We start from the raw sequence: 16,854 nt of genomic DNA, 5'->3' as shown, positions 1-16,854 counted from the left end.
TGGTGGGCCGGATTTAATAGTTTAATGGGCCGCTATAGCCTCCGGACCGTAGTTTTCCCACCCCTGCAATAACACTATTAACTTTTAAGATTGTCAAAATAAGTTCAGTTGGTTGAAAAGGAGTAAGAGGAAGCAAACTTATATAATCCCATCCCTGATTTCTGTACTAAACTTTTAATTTGTGTATTTTCTTTATCTAAATGATCATTATCTGGTTCTTCTGATCCGTCATTTATAGAAAGATAAAGATGAAAGTGTTTCAGTGATCACAGCTCACTCTGAAGTGACCTCACATCTATGCTTTCACTTTAAACAACGGCGTGGTGTCCTAAACCAGGTGTGGCTGTGCCTGTTAGAGGAAGGAAAGAGTAAACCACACAGAGAGGCGTATTTATACCCGTCTTATTCTTTTTACACAGTTTACTCTTGAAACTCTCCTTTCTCTTTTTTTACCACTTTCTGAACCTTTTCCAGACTCTCTTTTTTTATTTTCTTGTCTGCATTGGGGTGTTTTTCTTCAGGTGGGGCGTTGGTCTTTCCTGCAAGTGGAGCCTCATGAAAATAAATGCAGTGAAGACCACAGACTCACCATCGCTCAGCAGCTACTACATCCTACTCTTTTGATGAGAAAACAGAAATGTTCCTTCGATTTTTTTTTGTGTTTTTCATGAAAGAAGTGTACACTTGAAACCCTAACATTGCGAGAGTTGTTGGAACAGCTGCTCGTCTCCATTATGTAACAATGAGTCAAACCTCTCAACAATCAGTCAACAACATCACTTCTCTGCTTTTTCAAACTGAGTCACGTTAAAAACACTTTCCTTTGCACGCCTCTTCTCATTCCATCGCCCTCCTTGTTTCTCTGTCCAGATGTGGAGCAGATGGCGATCGACTGGCTCACTGGAAACTTCTACTTTGTGGACGATGTGGACGACCGGATCTTTGTTTGTGACAAGGACGGCCAGATATGTGTCACCCTCCTGGACCAGGAACTGTACAACCCCAAGGGGATCGCCCTGGACCCCACCATGGGGTCAGTCTGGTCCCTCTGCCTCCATCATAAGCATTCGAGCAGGAACATAAAGAGTGCAGACTCACACACCGCATGCTAGTTTTCACACACACAAGGAAAATTCTTATGCGTACTTTTGCTGGGAAGGGGGCGGTTAGGAGTATTTGCTTTTGCACCACAATATACTCACTGTGTCATTTTTGGATGTGGAAGTATTTTTACTTTTACAAAATGAGCACTCAAAGTGCATTTTGGGAAGATTGTACAATTTTGAGCAACATTGCATGTTTTTTTTTTTTTGCCATGTTTTTTGCTTTTACCTCCATGCTTGTGTTTTCATCCCACACACAGCATCCATAGCTGATGTTTGTTTTTCTGATAAAAAACATCAGGAAGGTTTACTGTTGCTGCAGTGTCAGCAGTGTCAGGCAGTGTGCAAAGAGGAGAGAAAAACAACCAGAGTGCCACCAAAAAAACAAATCCATTAAACAATGGGACCACAGTAGTGGCTTCATTTTGGCCCATTTTCATTTGCAATTGTCAACATAATATATTTAATGTAGAAGTGTTGATGCAAATACATTTTAGGAAGCATTTTAGATTTTTTTTGGATAAAATCTCACTTTACCTGCCAGTCACTTTATTAGGTACACCTTGCTAGCGCCGGTTGGACCTCCTTTTGCCTTCAGAACTGCCTTCATTCTTTATGGTGTAGATTCAACAAGGTGGACTGTAGTGATAAAGGGATGGACATGGTCAGTAACAGTACTCAGGTAGACTGAGGTGTTTTAACCATGCTAAATTGGTACTAAGGTGTACCAAGAAAATATTCCCCAAACCATTACATCACCACCACCAATCTGAACCATTAATACAAGGTAGGATGGATTGTTTATTGTTTAGAGGATCCCCATTAGCTGTGCTTAGCAGACAGCTACTCTTCCTAAGGTCCTTCATAAAAAACACATCATACAACAACACAATTCATAAAATAATAATAATAAAAAAACATCTAAGCAGTTTTATGCTATCCCAAAAATACTCATGGAAGGACATTAAACTCACACTTCAATTAGCACTTTAAAAAGGTTCCTACACCCAGAATCTTTATGATTAAATCAATTACACAATCAAAATTTACATTTCATTCAACTTGTACTCATATATGTACCTCATTTAAAATACGCAGCTCCAAAACGGGACCTCAGTTTTTTTTTAAATCATAATTTGGACATTTTTCTATTAAAATTAATGGTAAAAAGTTCCAAGCTTTTATTGCTCTAAAAACAAAAGTTTTTCTAAAGAAAATGTGTCTTAGCCCTTGTAATCTGAAAACGTCCATTTGTTTAATTTCTGGTGGCATAACCATGAGTCTAGATTTCTTAATGGATCCATACTTTCATGTTGTCGATGCCAAATTCTGACCTTACCATCCAAATGTGGCAGCAGAAATCAAACTCATCAGAACAGACAATGTTTTCTGGAATCTATTGCTGGAATCTGATGAGGTACTGCAAAAAACTCAGTATAATGTTGACAATGATAGTTAATACATTTGTTAATCTTATAAGCAGTTTATTAATATGGTCTTTGTAGACAATGCTCTCATAAGAGCATTATACTCTAATAAGTGTCTTATAAATATAATGTTTATTAACACATTAATCATGTTTGTAAATGTGTTAATAAAGCTTGTTAAAGAATCTTCTTATAAAGTGTTATCAAATTTGCTTTAACAAACAGTTGGACAGGTGTGCCTAAAAAAGTGACCAATAAATGTATATTTTTTAGCTATTGTGTGTTGTTTTTTTTATGACAACATTTACAACTCCACATATTTTGGAGTGAACCGGGTTTGCAGGGACACAAAAATCTTTCTTAGAAATTCACCAATAGATCAAATAAATCTAACACTTTAAAAACCCGTTGAGAGAGTTGATTTGAAAGTTAGTTAATAGTGTTAGTTTGCGGGAAATTCGTTTTCCAGGCTTTATATTTGGAGAGGAAACACCTAATTCGACATTGCTCCAAATTCTAAAAAAACTGGTAGTTGCTTTGGATAAAAACATTAATAAAAGTTCTCTCAAATAGTCCACTGATGTGCTCTCCATCTACAAATGTACTCTCACTGCTTTTCCTTCCTCTTTAGGAGTTTTCCTGATACCAGCGAATGTGTTCTTTGTTACTGCAGGAAGGTGTTCTTCACAGACTACGGTCAGATCCCGAAGGTGGAGCGCTGTGACATGGACGGGCAGAACAGGACCAAACTGGTGGACAGTAAGATAGTGTTCCCTCATGGCATCACCCTGGACCTGGTCAGCCGGTTGGTGTACTGGGCCGATGCCTATCTGGACTACATTGAGGTGGTGGACTATGAAGGCAAGAATCGGCACACCATCATCCAGGGCCTGCTGGTGAGGACTGATCTTAGATACTTCGTGTGCTTCTCTGGTGTCAGCCCCTGCAGCGTAAGGTGTTCTTGTTCTGAGAAACATCAGCAGAGAGGAGATGGTGGACATTTGCCTTTTCATTAAATAAGCTGACAAATGTTGTCTAATAGTGATTCTGTGAATGCATGGGTGTTGTTGATGCCCAGCAGCTCTTAAACCTGTTTCCATGGCTCTGGCTGTGATCTCTGCTGAAGAAACGGCTTTTCTCTTACTCAGCCAGCCAAAGGGCACACTGTCTTGTTTTCTCTGCGTGTGTCTTTTTTGTGCTTGGCTGTTATTGCTGCACATCTTTTATTTGAAAGGCTGAAAAGGAGGGCTGTTGTTGCAGAACTGGAGCTAGTTATGTCACTGTGTGTTTTAGCCTTTTAGTTCTGGAAAAAAAACAGGATTGAAAGCCTTTTCATTTGAAAATAAGTTGGAGGGTATGGATTGCATTTATCAGATTGGTGTGTGAGCTTTATATTAAATGGCTGCGGTTCACTGAGTCTGCCGGTTTTTTCAGTGTCAGAACATCCATCTCTCTGGTTTTGTGTCAGATTGAGCCTTAGGCTCCCATACAGACGTTGACCCATACGGTGTGTCTCGCAGTGGCTCATATGGCCACCTAAAGGGACATCAGAAAGATGGAACGTACCATTATCGTCAGGCGTTTTAGGGGGCTTGAAAAATTAAAAAAAATCTGTATGATGTGACTGCATCTCACCTGCTTCACCCTTACTTACCCAAACATGTTTTATAGATGTTCCCTCACACGCAGCACACCCATAGAAAAAAATTCACTCCCTAGGCCAGGGGTGGGCAAACTACGGTCCGGGGGCCATATGCAGCCTGTCAAATGTAATCTGGCCCATCAAACTAAACAAATAAATTATAATAATAATCCTTAATATTGTTTTATTTTACCTGTAATTTTGATGTGTCCCCATAGATAAGGGGGGTCAAACTCAATCGCACAGGGGGCCAAAATCTAAAACACAACTTAGTTCGCAGACCGAGCAGAATAAATATTCATTGAACACACCAAAACTAGGTTTTAAAACTTTAAAAACTTCACTTTTTAACATAACTATGAATAATATAAAGGCGGGAATAATATTCCAGAATAAATCAACCTAAACATCAAATAACTTTCAATATTTTATTCTCCATAAAAATATATTTTGTCAAAATTGTAAAAGTTAGAAATAAATGCAAGATAACATCGGGCCATTAATAACAGAATAAAATGATCTGGAGGGCCGGATAGAATTACCTGGAGGGCCGGATCCGGCCCCCGGGCCTTGACTTTGACACATGTGCCATAGATGATGCACTGCAGACCTATTGACCTTTCTTCATGTGAGGTTGAAACGTGTTGTTTTTCTAACGTTCTCGTGTGTGAGACAGGCATTTTTTCAGATAATTCAAACACTCCATGAATGCAGCATTTCTCTAAGTTTGCTTTTTTTGTTCTGTACATCAGTCCAGTGGTGCAGTTGGCACTAAAATGAGAAAGTTTTAACTCTCCACAAGTCCAAACAGAACTCCAACATATTCTGTTTTTAACAAGTACATTTTCAATCAAGATTATAGCATATTTTTGTCCTGATTATATGTTATATATTTCTTTCTCTTATTATGAGGTGGATTCATTTGGATTAATAATTTTAGGGTTTTATATTTTTAGATTGTGTTTTTTTCTGGTTCTATTCAGTTTTATTTTTTGTACTTGTAACCCGTCTCTTTTGCCATTTGTCAGGCCACAGTTGTAACGAAGAATGACAGTCTTAATCTGTCCTGCCCGGATATAAGAGGGTTAAATTAGTTAAAAAAAAAAAAAAAGAGATCCTACTAAATTGAATCAGTTCTTGTCCAAAACTGCTAACTTTTTTGCAAATAATTTGGTTTTTTTTATGTCTGCTATGCCTTCATTATCTTCTTCGACGCTTCTTCTTCTAATTTTTTAGCAAAATATTGCACCACAAAAATAGTCCAAAATGAGTAAAAGTCAAAAATAATAATCTGTCATTTAAGTGTCATTTACAGAGAAAATCTTTCACTTTAGAGTCTTAATTAAGGATTATCGGACTATTTCTTTTTAAATGAAATGCTTCTTTTTGCTGTGCAGACTCTAACTGAGTTCCTTTTTTTGTTTTCCAGATTGAGCATCTGTACGGTTTGACTGTGTTTGAAAACTATCTCTATGCCACCAACTCGGACAACGCCAACATGCAGCCGAAGACCAGCGTGATCCGAGTCAACCGCTTCAACAGCTCAGACTACCAAGTCGTGACCAGGGTGGACAAAGGCGGAGCGCTGCACGTGTATCACCAGAGACGCCAGCCTCCAGGTGCACATGCATCATTCGCACCACAGATTATTCGTGCTCCTGCTTCGGAGGTTTAATGCTGACCTTCGTTTGGTTTCCAGTTCGCAGCCACGCATGTGAGGTGGACCAGTTCGGGAAGCCTGGAGGCTGCTCGGACATCTGTCTGCTGGGGAACGGACACAAGACCAGGACCTGCCGCTGCCGCTCTGGATTCAGCTTGGGCAGCGATGGCAAGTCCTGCAAAAGTGAGTCTGAGCAATTCAGTCATGAAGTTTCAGTTTCTGCAGGACAGCAGCTACAGAAGGTGCTTCAAAGACAGTTTTCAGGAAGTTCAGTAGCTGCTGGACTTTAAAGTGGCCTGTTAAGGTCCTACAAAGTTCTTTCAGCAAATGACTGCGTGCTGAGAAAAACAATGACTAGACACTTTGTCTCCATGGAAACATTTCCCTAGACAGTTTATTGAGACTTTCCTGCTAAAAAAACAGCTGTCTAAATCTCGTTTTCAAGTTCAAGTGGATTTTAACTGAGAGTTAAGTAGCAATACAGGAAAATAAATTAATGTTAGAGACAACACAATAACTCTCCAAATACCTATTTATAAGTGGGGTTTCAGTTAACTAGAATGTCAGGGTTTGACAGAAAAGAAGAAAAGAGGAAAAAATGCATTCCATCAGTGGTGTTTTTGGTGTGATTTTTGATCTCAGGTTCTCATGTTTTCTATTTAATCATTTATATTTGATGCAGTTTAGCTACATTTGTACATTTCATTATTTCTTACTCTACTGATTTACTAAATTCAGTATCATACAAGCAGGAAATTGTTTATATTTCTGTTTTCACTGTTTTTTTTTTGATTGGGAGTCCTCCCCCATTCTTTTAAAAAAAAAGTATTTATTTCTGAAAGTGCATTGAAATGTGTTGGATGGAAAATTTGATAATCCAGATGCAAACAACGTTCAACCTCCAATTTTTTTTTTTTTCTGTCTGCGGCAGAGCATCTCACCGTTCTATCAACAAATCCCGCGGCACACTCTCTGCATCCGTCTGCTGTGGATTTAATCTGCCGTAGTGCCTGTAATTTCAAAGTATTGGATGGAAGATCACATAAACACCATCTTTGCTAAATGACAAAGTGCAAACTTCAATAGGCTGCCCTCAGTGCTCCACCGCTTTATTTGTGCAAAATGAAAAGTATGATCTCAGATGGATCATCAAGGCTCTTGCTGATGAAAGGGTGTTATGTAACTATCTATGTGGCAAACAAATCAGAACCACATTACATTCAGCGCACGCAGAGCATGCTTCACTCATGACTCAGGGAGAGCAGCTAAAGCATTTTGCAGCCTTGAGAATGGAGAGGTGTCGGTTTTATTTCTAATTAAAAGGAACAAAATCAGTTTAAATAAAGCTTTTTGGGGATTTTTTTTTTTTACTATAAATCTGCCAAATTCTCATCTTGAAAACGGCTCTTCTGGGCGTTTTTGTCAACTTTTTGCCCTAGATCTAGATTCGAGGACATTTTAGCTGTCCAGTCCTGCAGCCCTTTGATTTAATAGCGTCTTAGAGTAATAACAAACCCTTTTATTTCTAAATTTCAAGATTTTTTAAATGCTTTATGGTGTCTAAAGTGACATGCAAATTTAGGGATCTGTTTTGAAAGGAGAAACATGCAGGAAGAGCTTGGATTACTAATGGATTAAAAAAAATAAAGGTTTAATAGCGATTCCACAACATCTTTATCTTGATGTATTTAAGGAGGAAAAATATTAAAGACCTACGCCATTGATATTTTGGTGTTTTTAACATGGTCTTGTGGCAATTTTTCCATTACAGAGGACATAAATTAAGAAAATTAAGCTTAAAATTGTGTTTCTTAGCTTTTCTTATTCAAATAAACCGTCTCCATCAGTTCCTTTTCTCAAAAATATAAAATATTAACAATATTTAATGAAAATACCTATTGAATTTGTGTCTACATGTTTAACCCTTTAACACTAACTAACTCCAGTGTTTGAGTTCTTTGATTTACTGCAACTTTTCCACCTGACATTGAATGTGTTAACATCTGAAAAGTTACATTATGTTGAAGATTTTGTGTTTAAGCGTCACCGGCGACGCCTCAGGTATTAGAGGGTTAAATGTTTTAACAATATCGATGTTCATGCTTATCCAACACGACACTATCATGATTTATATCTATATTACTTTCTGTAGAACTACAATCAATCAAAAATCTATAACGACTTTGGCTTCGACTAAAAACAACATAATTATATATTAAAAAAAACAATGGAAATGCTTAAAAAATAGATCATAAGATGATTGGACCAGGATTTAAAAAATGTTAAAGTTACAGAATTCTTAAAGTCTTTGTGGAGGAGTTTAAACCTTGTTGTCTCTTGTTGCTGCAGAGCCTGAGCATGAGCTCTTCCTGGTTTACGGCAAAGGCCGTCCTGGCGTAATAAGAGGCATGGACATGAATGCCAAAGTCCCGGATGAGTACATGATCCCAATCGAGAACTTGATGAACCCCAGAGCTCTGGACTTCCACGCTGAAAGCGAGTTCATTTACTTCGCCGACGCCACCAGCTACATCATTGGCCGACAGAGAATAGATGGAACCGAGCGGGACATCATCATGAAGGAAGGTATGGAGAACTCAGAGCGTATTTCCCGGCTGTGTTCTCTCAGATCAGTCCTGAGTATGACTGTTTTTGTCTCAGGGATCCACACTGTGGAGGGGATTGCTGTGGACTGGATGGCTGACAACTTGTACTGGACGGATGATGGACCCAAGAAAACCATCAGTGTGGCTCGGCTGGAAAAAGCGTCACAGACTCGGAAAACTCTCATCGAAGGCAAAATGACTCACCCTCGCGCCATTGTGGTGGATCCACTTCATGGGTAAGGGCGGATGAAAGGAGGAGGTGAAAGGAGGAGGTGTAGAGGATGGAGTTTCATGTCTTTGAATGAAAGCAGCAAACTGTAACTGTAGAGTCATTTCACTTGGTCATGTGTTTCTGTTTGGACTGTGGATCGTTGCGATTCACTGATCATGACCAACAATTTACAGATCAAGCTAAAAGTTTCATTCTATATTATAAAAGCAATTTGTTAAACATTTTTAGGGTTTCCACAGCAAAATGAATCCCATTTTCCAGATGTAATTTTCTATTTTTGCATGATTTTATGACTATTTTGAGAATACAACATGAAAAAATGACAAAATAAAGGTAGTGTCCGATAGGGGATGTTGTGCTGCTTAATATGATACCGAATAAGCAAACAAGTAGACTTTCAAATTCAAAATACAGAGATAGATGCAAAAGTAGACAAAAACTGAGTTTTGGTCCTATAGGTTTCAAAGAGTTAAAATACATATAAACAAATAAGATGATAAAATTGAGGGTGCATTCAGACTGAACATATTTGGTTTGCTTAAAGTCAACCAGAGTTTATTTACCCCGATAATTGAGAACAAGTCTTCAGTCTAACCGGCAGTCTGAATACAGAGCAAACGCAGGGTTCAGGACTCGGTCCAGACCAAAGGATTATTCTAGTCTAAATAGGACGTACGGAAAATTAAAATATTATGTATTTAACACCATCATGTGTTCTTTTTATTTAAAACAAGTGATCAAAATCAATAAACCACAACAGATATGAACTAAAAAAAATTGAAAGAAAGAAAAGATCTAAACAATGTTACACTCTAACGTCTTCCAAACTTCCTAGTTAACTTGGAAGTAAACAAAACATAAACATCTCTGTTGTTTTTATCATTTAACAATAAATCTTTAAAAGTTTTCCTTAGTTCTTCCATCTTAAAGTTTTGCTGACTACAGTCTCAGTAGATCGATGGCAAGAACAAAGTAAATGAAGACACAGCAAAAACCTACAAAAAATGACTGTAGAAAACACTCGGTGCTTTAATCGAAACAGTGTTTCTGACAGATATGTTTTATGATTCGTTTTTTAGAAACACTTTAGATAAAGTGCTGCTGCAAAAAACTCAATATAATGTTGACAAAGACAGTTCACACATTTGTTAAGCTTGTAAACAGTTTATTAATATGGACTTTGTAGGCAATGGTCTTACTTTAAATGGTAATGAATCTTACTTAGTATGTTAAATCTTATTTGGCTTATTGTGCTAATAAATATCTTAACCCTGTAAACAAAAGTATTACCTATTTTTCTAAACTTTAGTGGAAATACCAACAAAGTCCTACATTTTAGATTTTTACAGACGCCTTCAGGTACGACTTTTATCTCTATATGGTCATCTAATTCATTTTCAAAATCATCATATTTTTTATTTGAATTGTCAACAATAGTTAAAGTTAAATTGTTTTTTCAGAGCTTATCTCAGTAAACTAACCTTTTTTTTCTCTATGAAAAATTCTTGATTATTTTCCTTTGAAGATGAGAACCTTTGACATTTTACTTTGAAAGTTTATTTGCTTCCATTAACAGTTGCGCATTAGATCTGTTCAGTTCATATACTTAAAATTGACCATTATTCTGAAATTTTAGAGTGATTATAACATTGCCTGAAGTGTATTTTTACTATACTCTACTAAATAAAAAAAATAAAAAAATCACAAATCAGTGATGATGGATGTGAATTTTTAAGGATAGATTGGGAATACAAAGTGTTTGAATACTTGTTACGGCTCTAGTTTATTTACTCATGTCATTTTGACAGTCAGTTTTCTTGTTTGCTGTTTTACTTTTGCACATCATACACAAGCTGTGTTGTTGTTGTTGACCTTTTTAGTCTTTAATTAGGATTCTAGTTTCCGTTGATGGAGTGTTTTGTTTGGATTTAATCAAACAGCTGATTCTGATGCAGACTGTTTCTAACTGCCTGTAATCTGGCAGGCCAGGAGTGTGTCTCATTGATAAAAACAGTTCAGGCTCACTTTTAGGAAACACACACATAGACGGATGCACACACACACACACACACACACACACACGCACACTGCTCGGATTGCTGTTGACAGCATGATGTGTGTCCACACACTTCCCAGGAGAGAGGCACTCGCTTTCACTAATGCTTGTAATCAATCAGGCTGAGAGAGAAAACAGAGAAAGGGGGTCGGTCTGGAAAAAGATGAGATGATGAAGAGTTGTGTACAAAAGGAAATCTGAAGATTTCGTCAGCCTTCATCATACAAAGAGAAATGTTTGAAGATTTGCATAATTGTTTGTGTTTTGAGCCTTTAAGCTGTTAACACTGGAGCTCCGGTGATATTTTAACTTTTCAGCCATTAACACTATCAACGTTAAAACGTGAAACATTGCAGTAAATTAAAGATTTTGTGATTAATTTTGTTAATCACAATATCTGACACGGGTTGCAGTTTATTGTGTAACACCTGCTGCTAATACACAGTGGATTCAATTCTTTCATTTTATACATTTTTAAAATTTATTATTATTATTTTCTTTTATGAATGTCGTACGAATGAATTTTGTTGTATTTATCTGCCATGTCCCAAAAGTCCAGTCGGTGAAAATATTGTCCGACTGTAAACTGGTCAGTGAACACATCAAGGCTACACACTGAGCAGCTCGTTAGCATTAGCATCATGCTAAAGCTACATCATGGTCTCCATCTTTCTGTTGCTGATATAAATCCGGCCGGTTTGTCTTCCAGTTCTGACCCATTAAAAATGACCAGATGTTCTCCTGCTTCTTCAGCTGAAACTAAACGTTACACAGAGAAGATTAGGGAAAGTGACCGCGGGGGTGTGGTGTCTATACCCTTCGGACCCTTCAAAATAAAAGACTATCGCGATATACTTATTCCTTTATCGAGAAAAAGTTTTATCACGATCGCCCAGCCCTACAGTTGATTAAAAGATTGGTACTTTAAGTACATGAGTGGAATGATCGACATTGTCCTACCACTTTGTTTCTCGATGAACATATATGACAGTCCCCTGCTGTCCCCACAGGTGGATGTACTGGACTGACTGGGAGGAAGACCCTAAGGAGAGCAAGAGAGGCAAAATTGAGCGGGCCTGGATGGATGGCTCCAACAGAAATGTGTTCCTGACCAGCAAAACGGTGCTGTGGCCCAACGGCCTGAGTCTGGACATCCCACAGGGCATTCTCTATTGGGTGGACGCCTACTACGACCGCATCGAGATGGTCTACCTTAACAGCTCTGGTCGCAAGGTCAGCTCTCCCCATTGTTGGGAAATCTGGAGTGTGGAGAAAAGCAGCTGAGTCAGACGGCTGTGGGGTGGGTGGGGTGGGCAGGCTCTTCAAAAAGACGTTCATAGTAAAACACTGTGGGTGGGCTAATAAACTTTGTAAGACCAGTTTCTCCACATGGTTACATTTCTGACATTTAGCTTTACCAATACGTCTTCTGGTCAATTTTGTTACAGTTCCAACAAATAAAACAAATACAGGAACTAAATATTTATTCCACATTTACATCAAGTGTATTTTTACCTGCTGGATTTTAACATTCCTCTCAATTTCTCACAACACTAGACTGTGTATGAAGGTCAGGAGCTGAACCACGCCTTCGGCCTGTGCCACTATAAACACTTCCTGTTCTGGAATGAGTACCGGAGTGGCAGCATTTTCAAGCTGGACACCAGCACCGGCACCGCCACCCTGCTGCGCAACGAGCGACCGCCCATCTTTGAAATCCGGATGTACGACGCTCAGCAGCAGCAAGGTACCCAGCCCCACCCTCCATCGAGAGTCCAAAATTTGGAATTGGTGCCGCTTCTAAGACCCGGTCTCCTCCTGTCCTCAACAGGATCTAACGCGTGTCGAGTCTACAACGGCGGCTGCAGCAGTCTGTGTCTGGCCATACCAGGAGGCAGGCAGTGCGCATGTGCAGAAGATCAAATCCTAGATCCGGCAGACAACACCAGCTGCAGAGGTAACTGCAAACACAAAAACGGATTTTATTATGTATTCATCAGTGAATGAAGCCTCTGCTTAAGGCTGTATCATAAAGCCGCTACGTACATTTTGCGTCATTCTTCGTTGTGCGCAGATGTCTGTTGAAGGTTTCAGCTGACAAGTCTTTACTTGAAATCGATTTTACACTGTAAAAAATTTTTGGTTGGTTGAAAATAATGCAGTTTATTTGTATTTTATGTAGTTTATACACAATTATTACCTAAATCGTATGCAGTTTTGCATGATTTTTGTAAGACGCATACACAATTTGGGGCTTTTCACGACTGTTCCATGTGTGGCCACATATGTCTAACGGGTTTTTCACGCTTGTAACTGTCACAAACAAGCAGACGGCTGGATACAAGTGCAGCAGCTTTATTTGGCTCAGACAGGACAACAGGCGTGAAGACCACAAAGCTAAATCAGGGTCAGGGCAGGCGGCAGACGAAGCAGAAGATCAGGTCAGGTTAAGAACCTCTAGTGATGCAGGCAGAGTGGCACAAACAAGACTTCGCACTGAGCATAGCTCAGTGTTCAGACTAGATACTGCTAGGAGTGATTACTGATGGGGACCAGCTGTGGGGCTCCTGGGAGTGACAGCAAGGGCTGATGGGAAGTGAAGTGTGGAGACCCAGGAAGTGCTAGAACTCTGAAGGCCAGAGGGTGAGACGGGGGACTGATTCATGCCAGTACCACCAATGTATAATTTTAATATTGCATATATGGCGCACATATCAGATTAAAATTAGGTAATTGATTCACAAATCACTAATGAATTACGTATAAACAGCGCAATATACATGCACTGTTCATGCAATATTTGCGTATCGTGGGACGAGTATATAAATTGTCCGATCTTTCACCCCTCCAGTAGTCTATACCGAGTGGGGGTTTCCTGCTTCCCCCGTTCAGCTTGTCCAGGTGGGGGGTTGTTGTAAGGTCGCAGATGTCACTCTGGACATTCTTGCAGATCTCCTTAGCTGCGGCTACACCTCGGTGGGCTGCCTCGTCTGGCACCTAGCGGCTGGTTTAAATCCGGCGGTTGCTGACCATGGTGCTGACGTGATGTGATTTCTGCCCAGTTCTTTAAATGTCAAAGAAATTCAAAGAAGCGTGGGTGTACATGTTCTTTGTGAGGTTTATTTGTCCTTCTTCTGTGGTTTCAACATAGTTCATTCGTGATACATCTGTGAAAATTTCCAGTAAAGACCTCAACTTTTCTCACTTTTTCCAAGTACATAGATGACTAGTTTTTATCCGAGCAATATTCACAAATCGTACACAGTGACTGGGTGACACATTTGAATCCAGCAGAAAATAATGTGTGTTTTTTTTCAAACCTGCTGCCCAGAAAAAGCAACTGACTGGTGGGAATAAGAGTCATCAAAATCAATGTCAATTTTTTATGTTTCATTCAAAAGTCCAAGTTTTTGTCTTTATGACATTTACCATTAGATTAGACGCCGATGAGCGCAGCTCATTCATATTGGTTGTCAATTGTGTTTGATGAAAAGCAAACTATTAATTCCCAGATCACAAAAAATCTTTAGCAAAGCTTTTTTTTGTCTAAAGAAACAATAGCTTTAAAGGACAACCCATAAACTAATTTCATAAGTCTGTGTTTCAATGTTAAAAGGATGATTGACACATTAAGTTATTAATTCCTTAATTTTTCAAACCCGGTTTATCCCTGTCAGGATCATAGAGTTGCTGGAGCCTATCCCTGCCACTACAGGCACAAATGGGTCGCTTGTTATATCGCAATTCACCTTTCGCAGTCTTGCTTTTTTGCTGATTTTTTTTTTTTGTCATTTTGCATGTTTTTTGTGTGTTTTTTTTGTGCAACAGATTGAGTTCTAGTTCTTGACTGGCTTTGAGGCGTTGTCAATCAATCTGCTCCATGTCGTGTCTCCTGTACTCACGATCAACTAAATAGCCCATCCCAAAGCAAGCGTGATTCATTATATTAGGGCTGGGTTGACAAAACTGATTAATTGATAGAGATTGATACGACGCATAAAGCTAAAGTATGCTAGCTTGATGCTAACATATAATGGGATTTCCTATAGGACGGCTAATGCTAACACTCTGTGAATGTAAACATGTTTATGAACTCACAGGTATGAATTTTTAAAACTCTTTTAAGGAAATTTATTTTTTAAAGTAACCATTTGTGGGCTAAAAGATCATTTTTTCTCCTTCTTTCTTCTTCTGGAATAAGGTGTAATGCTATAACACTATCGCCACCTAGTGGCCAAACTGAAATGCCCTCCAGGAGAGGCAGAACAATTGTTGGAAAATCCATGTAACACTGTATGGTATTTACAATCTCATTATAATTTCACTAATACATTTTACAGTATGTGAACTGTATCAAATTATTATGAATACATTTAAAACATATTTACAGATTATTGATGTATTTCTAGACAAATGTGTCTAAATGTGTAAACCGTGTAAACTCTAAATTGAACTGAATTGAATGGATGGAAAAAAAATATTATAGAATCGATCCAGGCTCTGGTGAACTGAATTTAATGGATTCTGGAAATTATTAACGGTACATTATATATGTAGCTTTTCCTCGAACTTGATAAATATTGGACAAATGTGAAGATTTAACCTTTGCAAAGGTTTTCTTGCTTGATTTGTGTTTGTTATAGGTTTTTGAAATGACCCTGCCTTTTTTTTAAATGTGTTTGAAACCCCTCACTTTCTTCTGTTAAAGTTTCAAAACTCCTTCCCCGCTCCCGTCTCCACCCTCAGTGACCTCTTTCCCACATCCTCTTTCCTCCCAGCCAATCCGTCCTACGTACCCCCTCCTCAGTGCCAGCCCGGAGAGTTTGCATGCAAGAACAACCGCTGCATCCAGGAGCGCTGGAAGTGCGACGGAGACAACGATTGTCTGGACAACAGCGATGAAGCTCCGGAGCTGTGCCGTGAGTGGCTGCATGTCCACACACACGGTGTATTTATAGGTTTATGTGGGAGCTCAGTTTGTGACTGTGCATGTGCGAGGAGGAATGCAGCAAAGCCTGCGGATCTGGAGAGGCTCTCTGTCTGTTTGTGGTCAAAGTGCAGACAGGTTTTCCTTCCAGACAAAACAAAACTCAATCCAAGACATCCCTCTCTTTTCCTGGTTCACACCTCACCCCTTTCCCATGTTTTCTCCCACTTGCCTCTAACTGCACCCCGTCTTTCCCACAGATCAGCACACTTGCCCCACCGACAGATTTAAGTGCAAAAACAACCGCTGCATCCCTCTCCGCTGGCTGTGCGACGGAGACAACGACTGTGGCAACGATGAGGACGAATCCAACACCACCTGCTCTGGTTGGTACACACACATGCTCCCACTCATGAGTCTGGTTGTTTTTCACACGTGACATGAGCTCTGTCGGGTTGTTTCAGCTCGTACCTGCCCTCCAAATCAGTTCTCCTGCGCCAGTGGGCGTTGCATTCCTCTCTCCTGGACATGTGACCTGGACGATGACTGTGGAGATCGGTCCGATGAACCGGCTTCCTGCGGTTCGTCATCTTTTAGCCCAACAATAACTCTTTTCTCAAATTGCTTAGGAGGTATAATTAAATAAAACAAAGTATTTGCTCTCTCTGCCTACAGCCTACCCCACCTGTTTCCCCCTCACTCAGTTTACCTGCAACAACGGCCGCTGCATCAACATCAACTGGCGCTGTGACAATGGTTAGTGTTTTCAGTGTAAAGGTTTAACTCCTCGTTTCTGCTCGTCACACTTTGTCCTGGTTTTCATTTGCATTTGTCCCTTTTTTGTTGCACCATTTGCACGTGTGTGAATTTGTTGTGTTTTGTCCCGTGTTTGTGCCGCTCGCCCACTCTGCTGTCTTCGTTTGGTTCTGTCTTTCAGAAAAGGATTGTGGGGACGGCTCTGATGAGTTGAATTGCCCAAAGCTGGCCGGTTAGTGCATAGATCAGCATGCACCGCAGCAGCCGTGATACTAGCCAAAGCTGCAGGACCCATCGAGCAGGCTCAGATCAAACACAGGGCGGCTACGTTTAACCAAAGATGACAGTCTATGGATGAATCATAAATTTTATTTTATCAAATTATTTGCATTAATGGAACTACATAGTGGCGGTTGTCTGTTAGGGATTTCCGAGGAGCAGTGCT

At 39.5% G+C, this 16,854-nt stretch overlaps 1 protein-coding gene across 3 annotated transcripts in view; it reads left to right on the top strand.

The window, feature by feature from the left end:
• The window catches only part of LOC112145296 (low-density lipoprotein receptor-related protein 1), a 137,746-nt gene that overhangs the window by 65,736 nt on the left and 55,156 nt on the right, over window positions 1–16,854 (top strand). For all 3 annotated transcript variants that reach the window (XM_036211862.1, XM_024270442.2, XM_024270443.2), the window contains exons 7-19: window positions 871–1,033; window positions 3,204–3,426; window positions 5,602–5,791; window positions 5,872–6,015; window positions 8,182–8,418; window positions 8,494–8,674; window positions 11,737–11,959; window positions 12,284–12,473; window positions 12,558–12,683; window positions 15,505–15,645; window positions 15,914–16,039; window positions 16,118–16,234; window positions 16,329–16,409. In XM_036211862.1, coding sequence (XP_036067755.1) covers window positions 871–1,033; window positions 3,204–3,426; window positions 5,602–5,791; window positions 5,872–6,015; window positions 8,182–8,418; window positions 8,494–8,674; window positions 11,737–11,959; window positions 12,284–12,473; window positions 12,558–12,683; window positions 15,505–15,645; window positions 15,914–16,039; window positions 16,118–16,234; window positions 16,329–16,409 — 2,142 coding nt within the window. The remainder of the gene's footprint in view (window positions 1–870; window positions 1,034–3,203; window positions 3,427–5,601; window positions 5,792–5,871; window positions 6,016–8,181; window positions 8,419–8,493; window positions 8,675–11,736; window positions 11,960–12,283; window positions 12,474–12,557; window positions 12,684–15,504; window positions 15,646–15,913; window positions 16,040–16,117; window positions 16,235–16,328; window positions 16,410–16,854) is intronic.

Source organism: Oryzias melastigma, linkage group LG5, assembly GCF_002922805.2.
Source record: "Oryzias melastigma strain HK-1 linkage group LG5, ASM292280v2, whole genome shotgun sequence".
In the NCBI taxonomy this organism is placed as follows: domain Eukaryota; kingdom Metazoa; phylum Chordata; class Actinopteri; order Beloniformes; family Adrianichthyidae; genus Oryzias; species Oryzias melastigma.
Note: the sequence above shows the minus strand (reverse complement) of the source record. Positions and strands in the feature narration are given on the sequence as shown.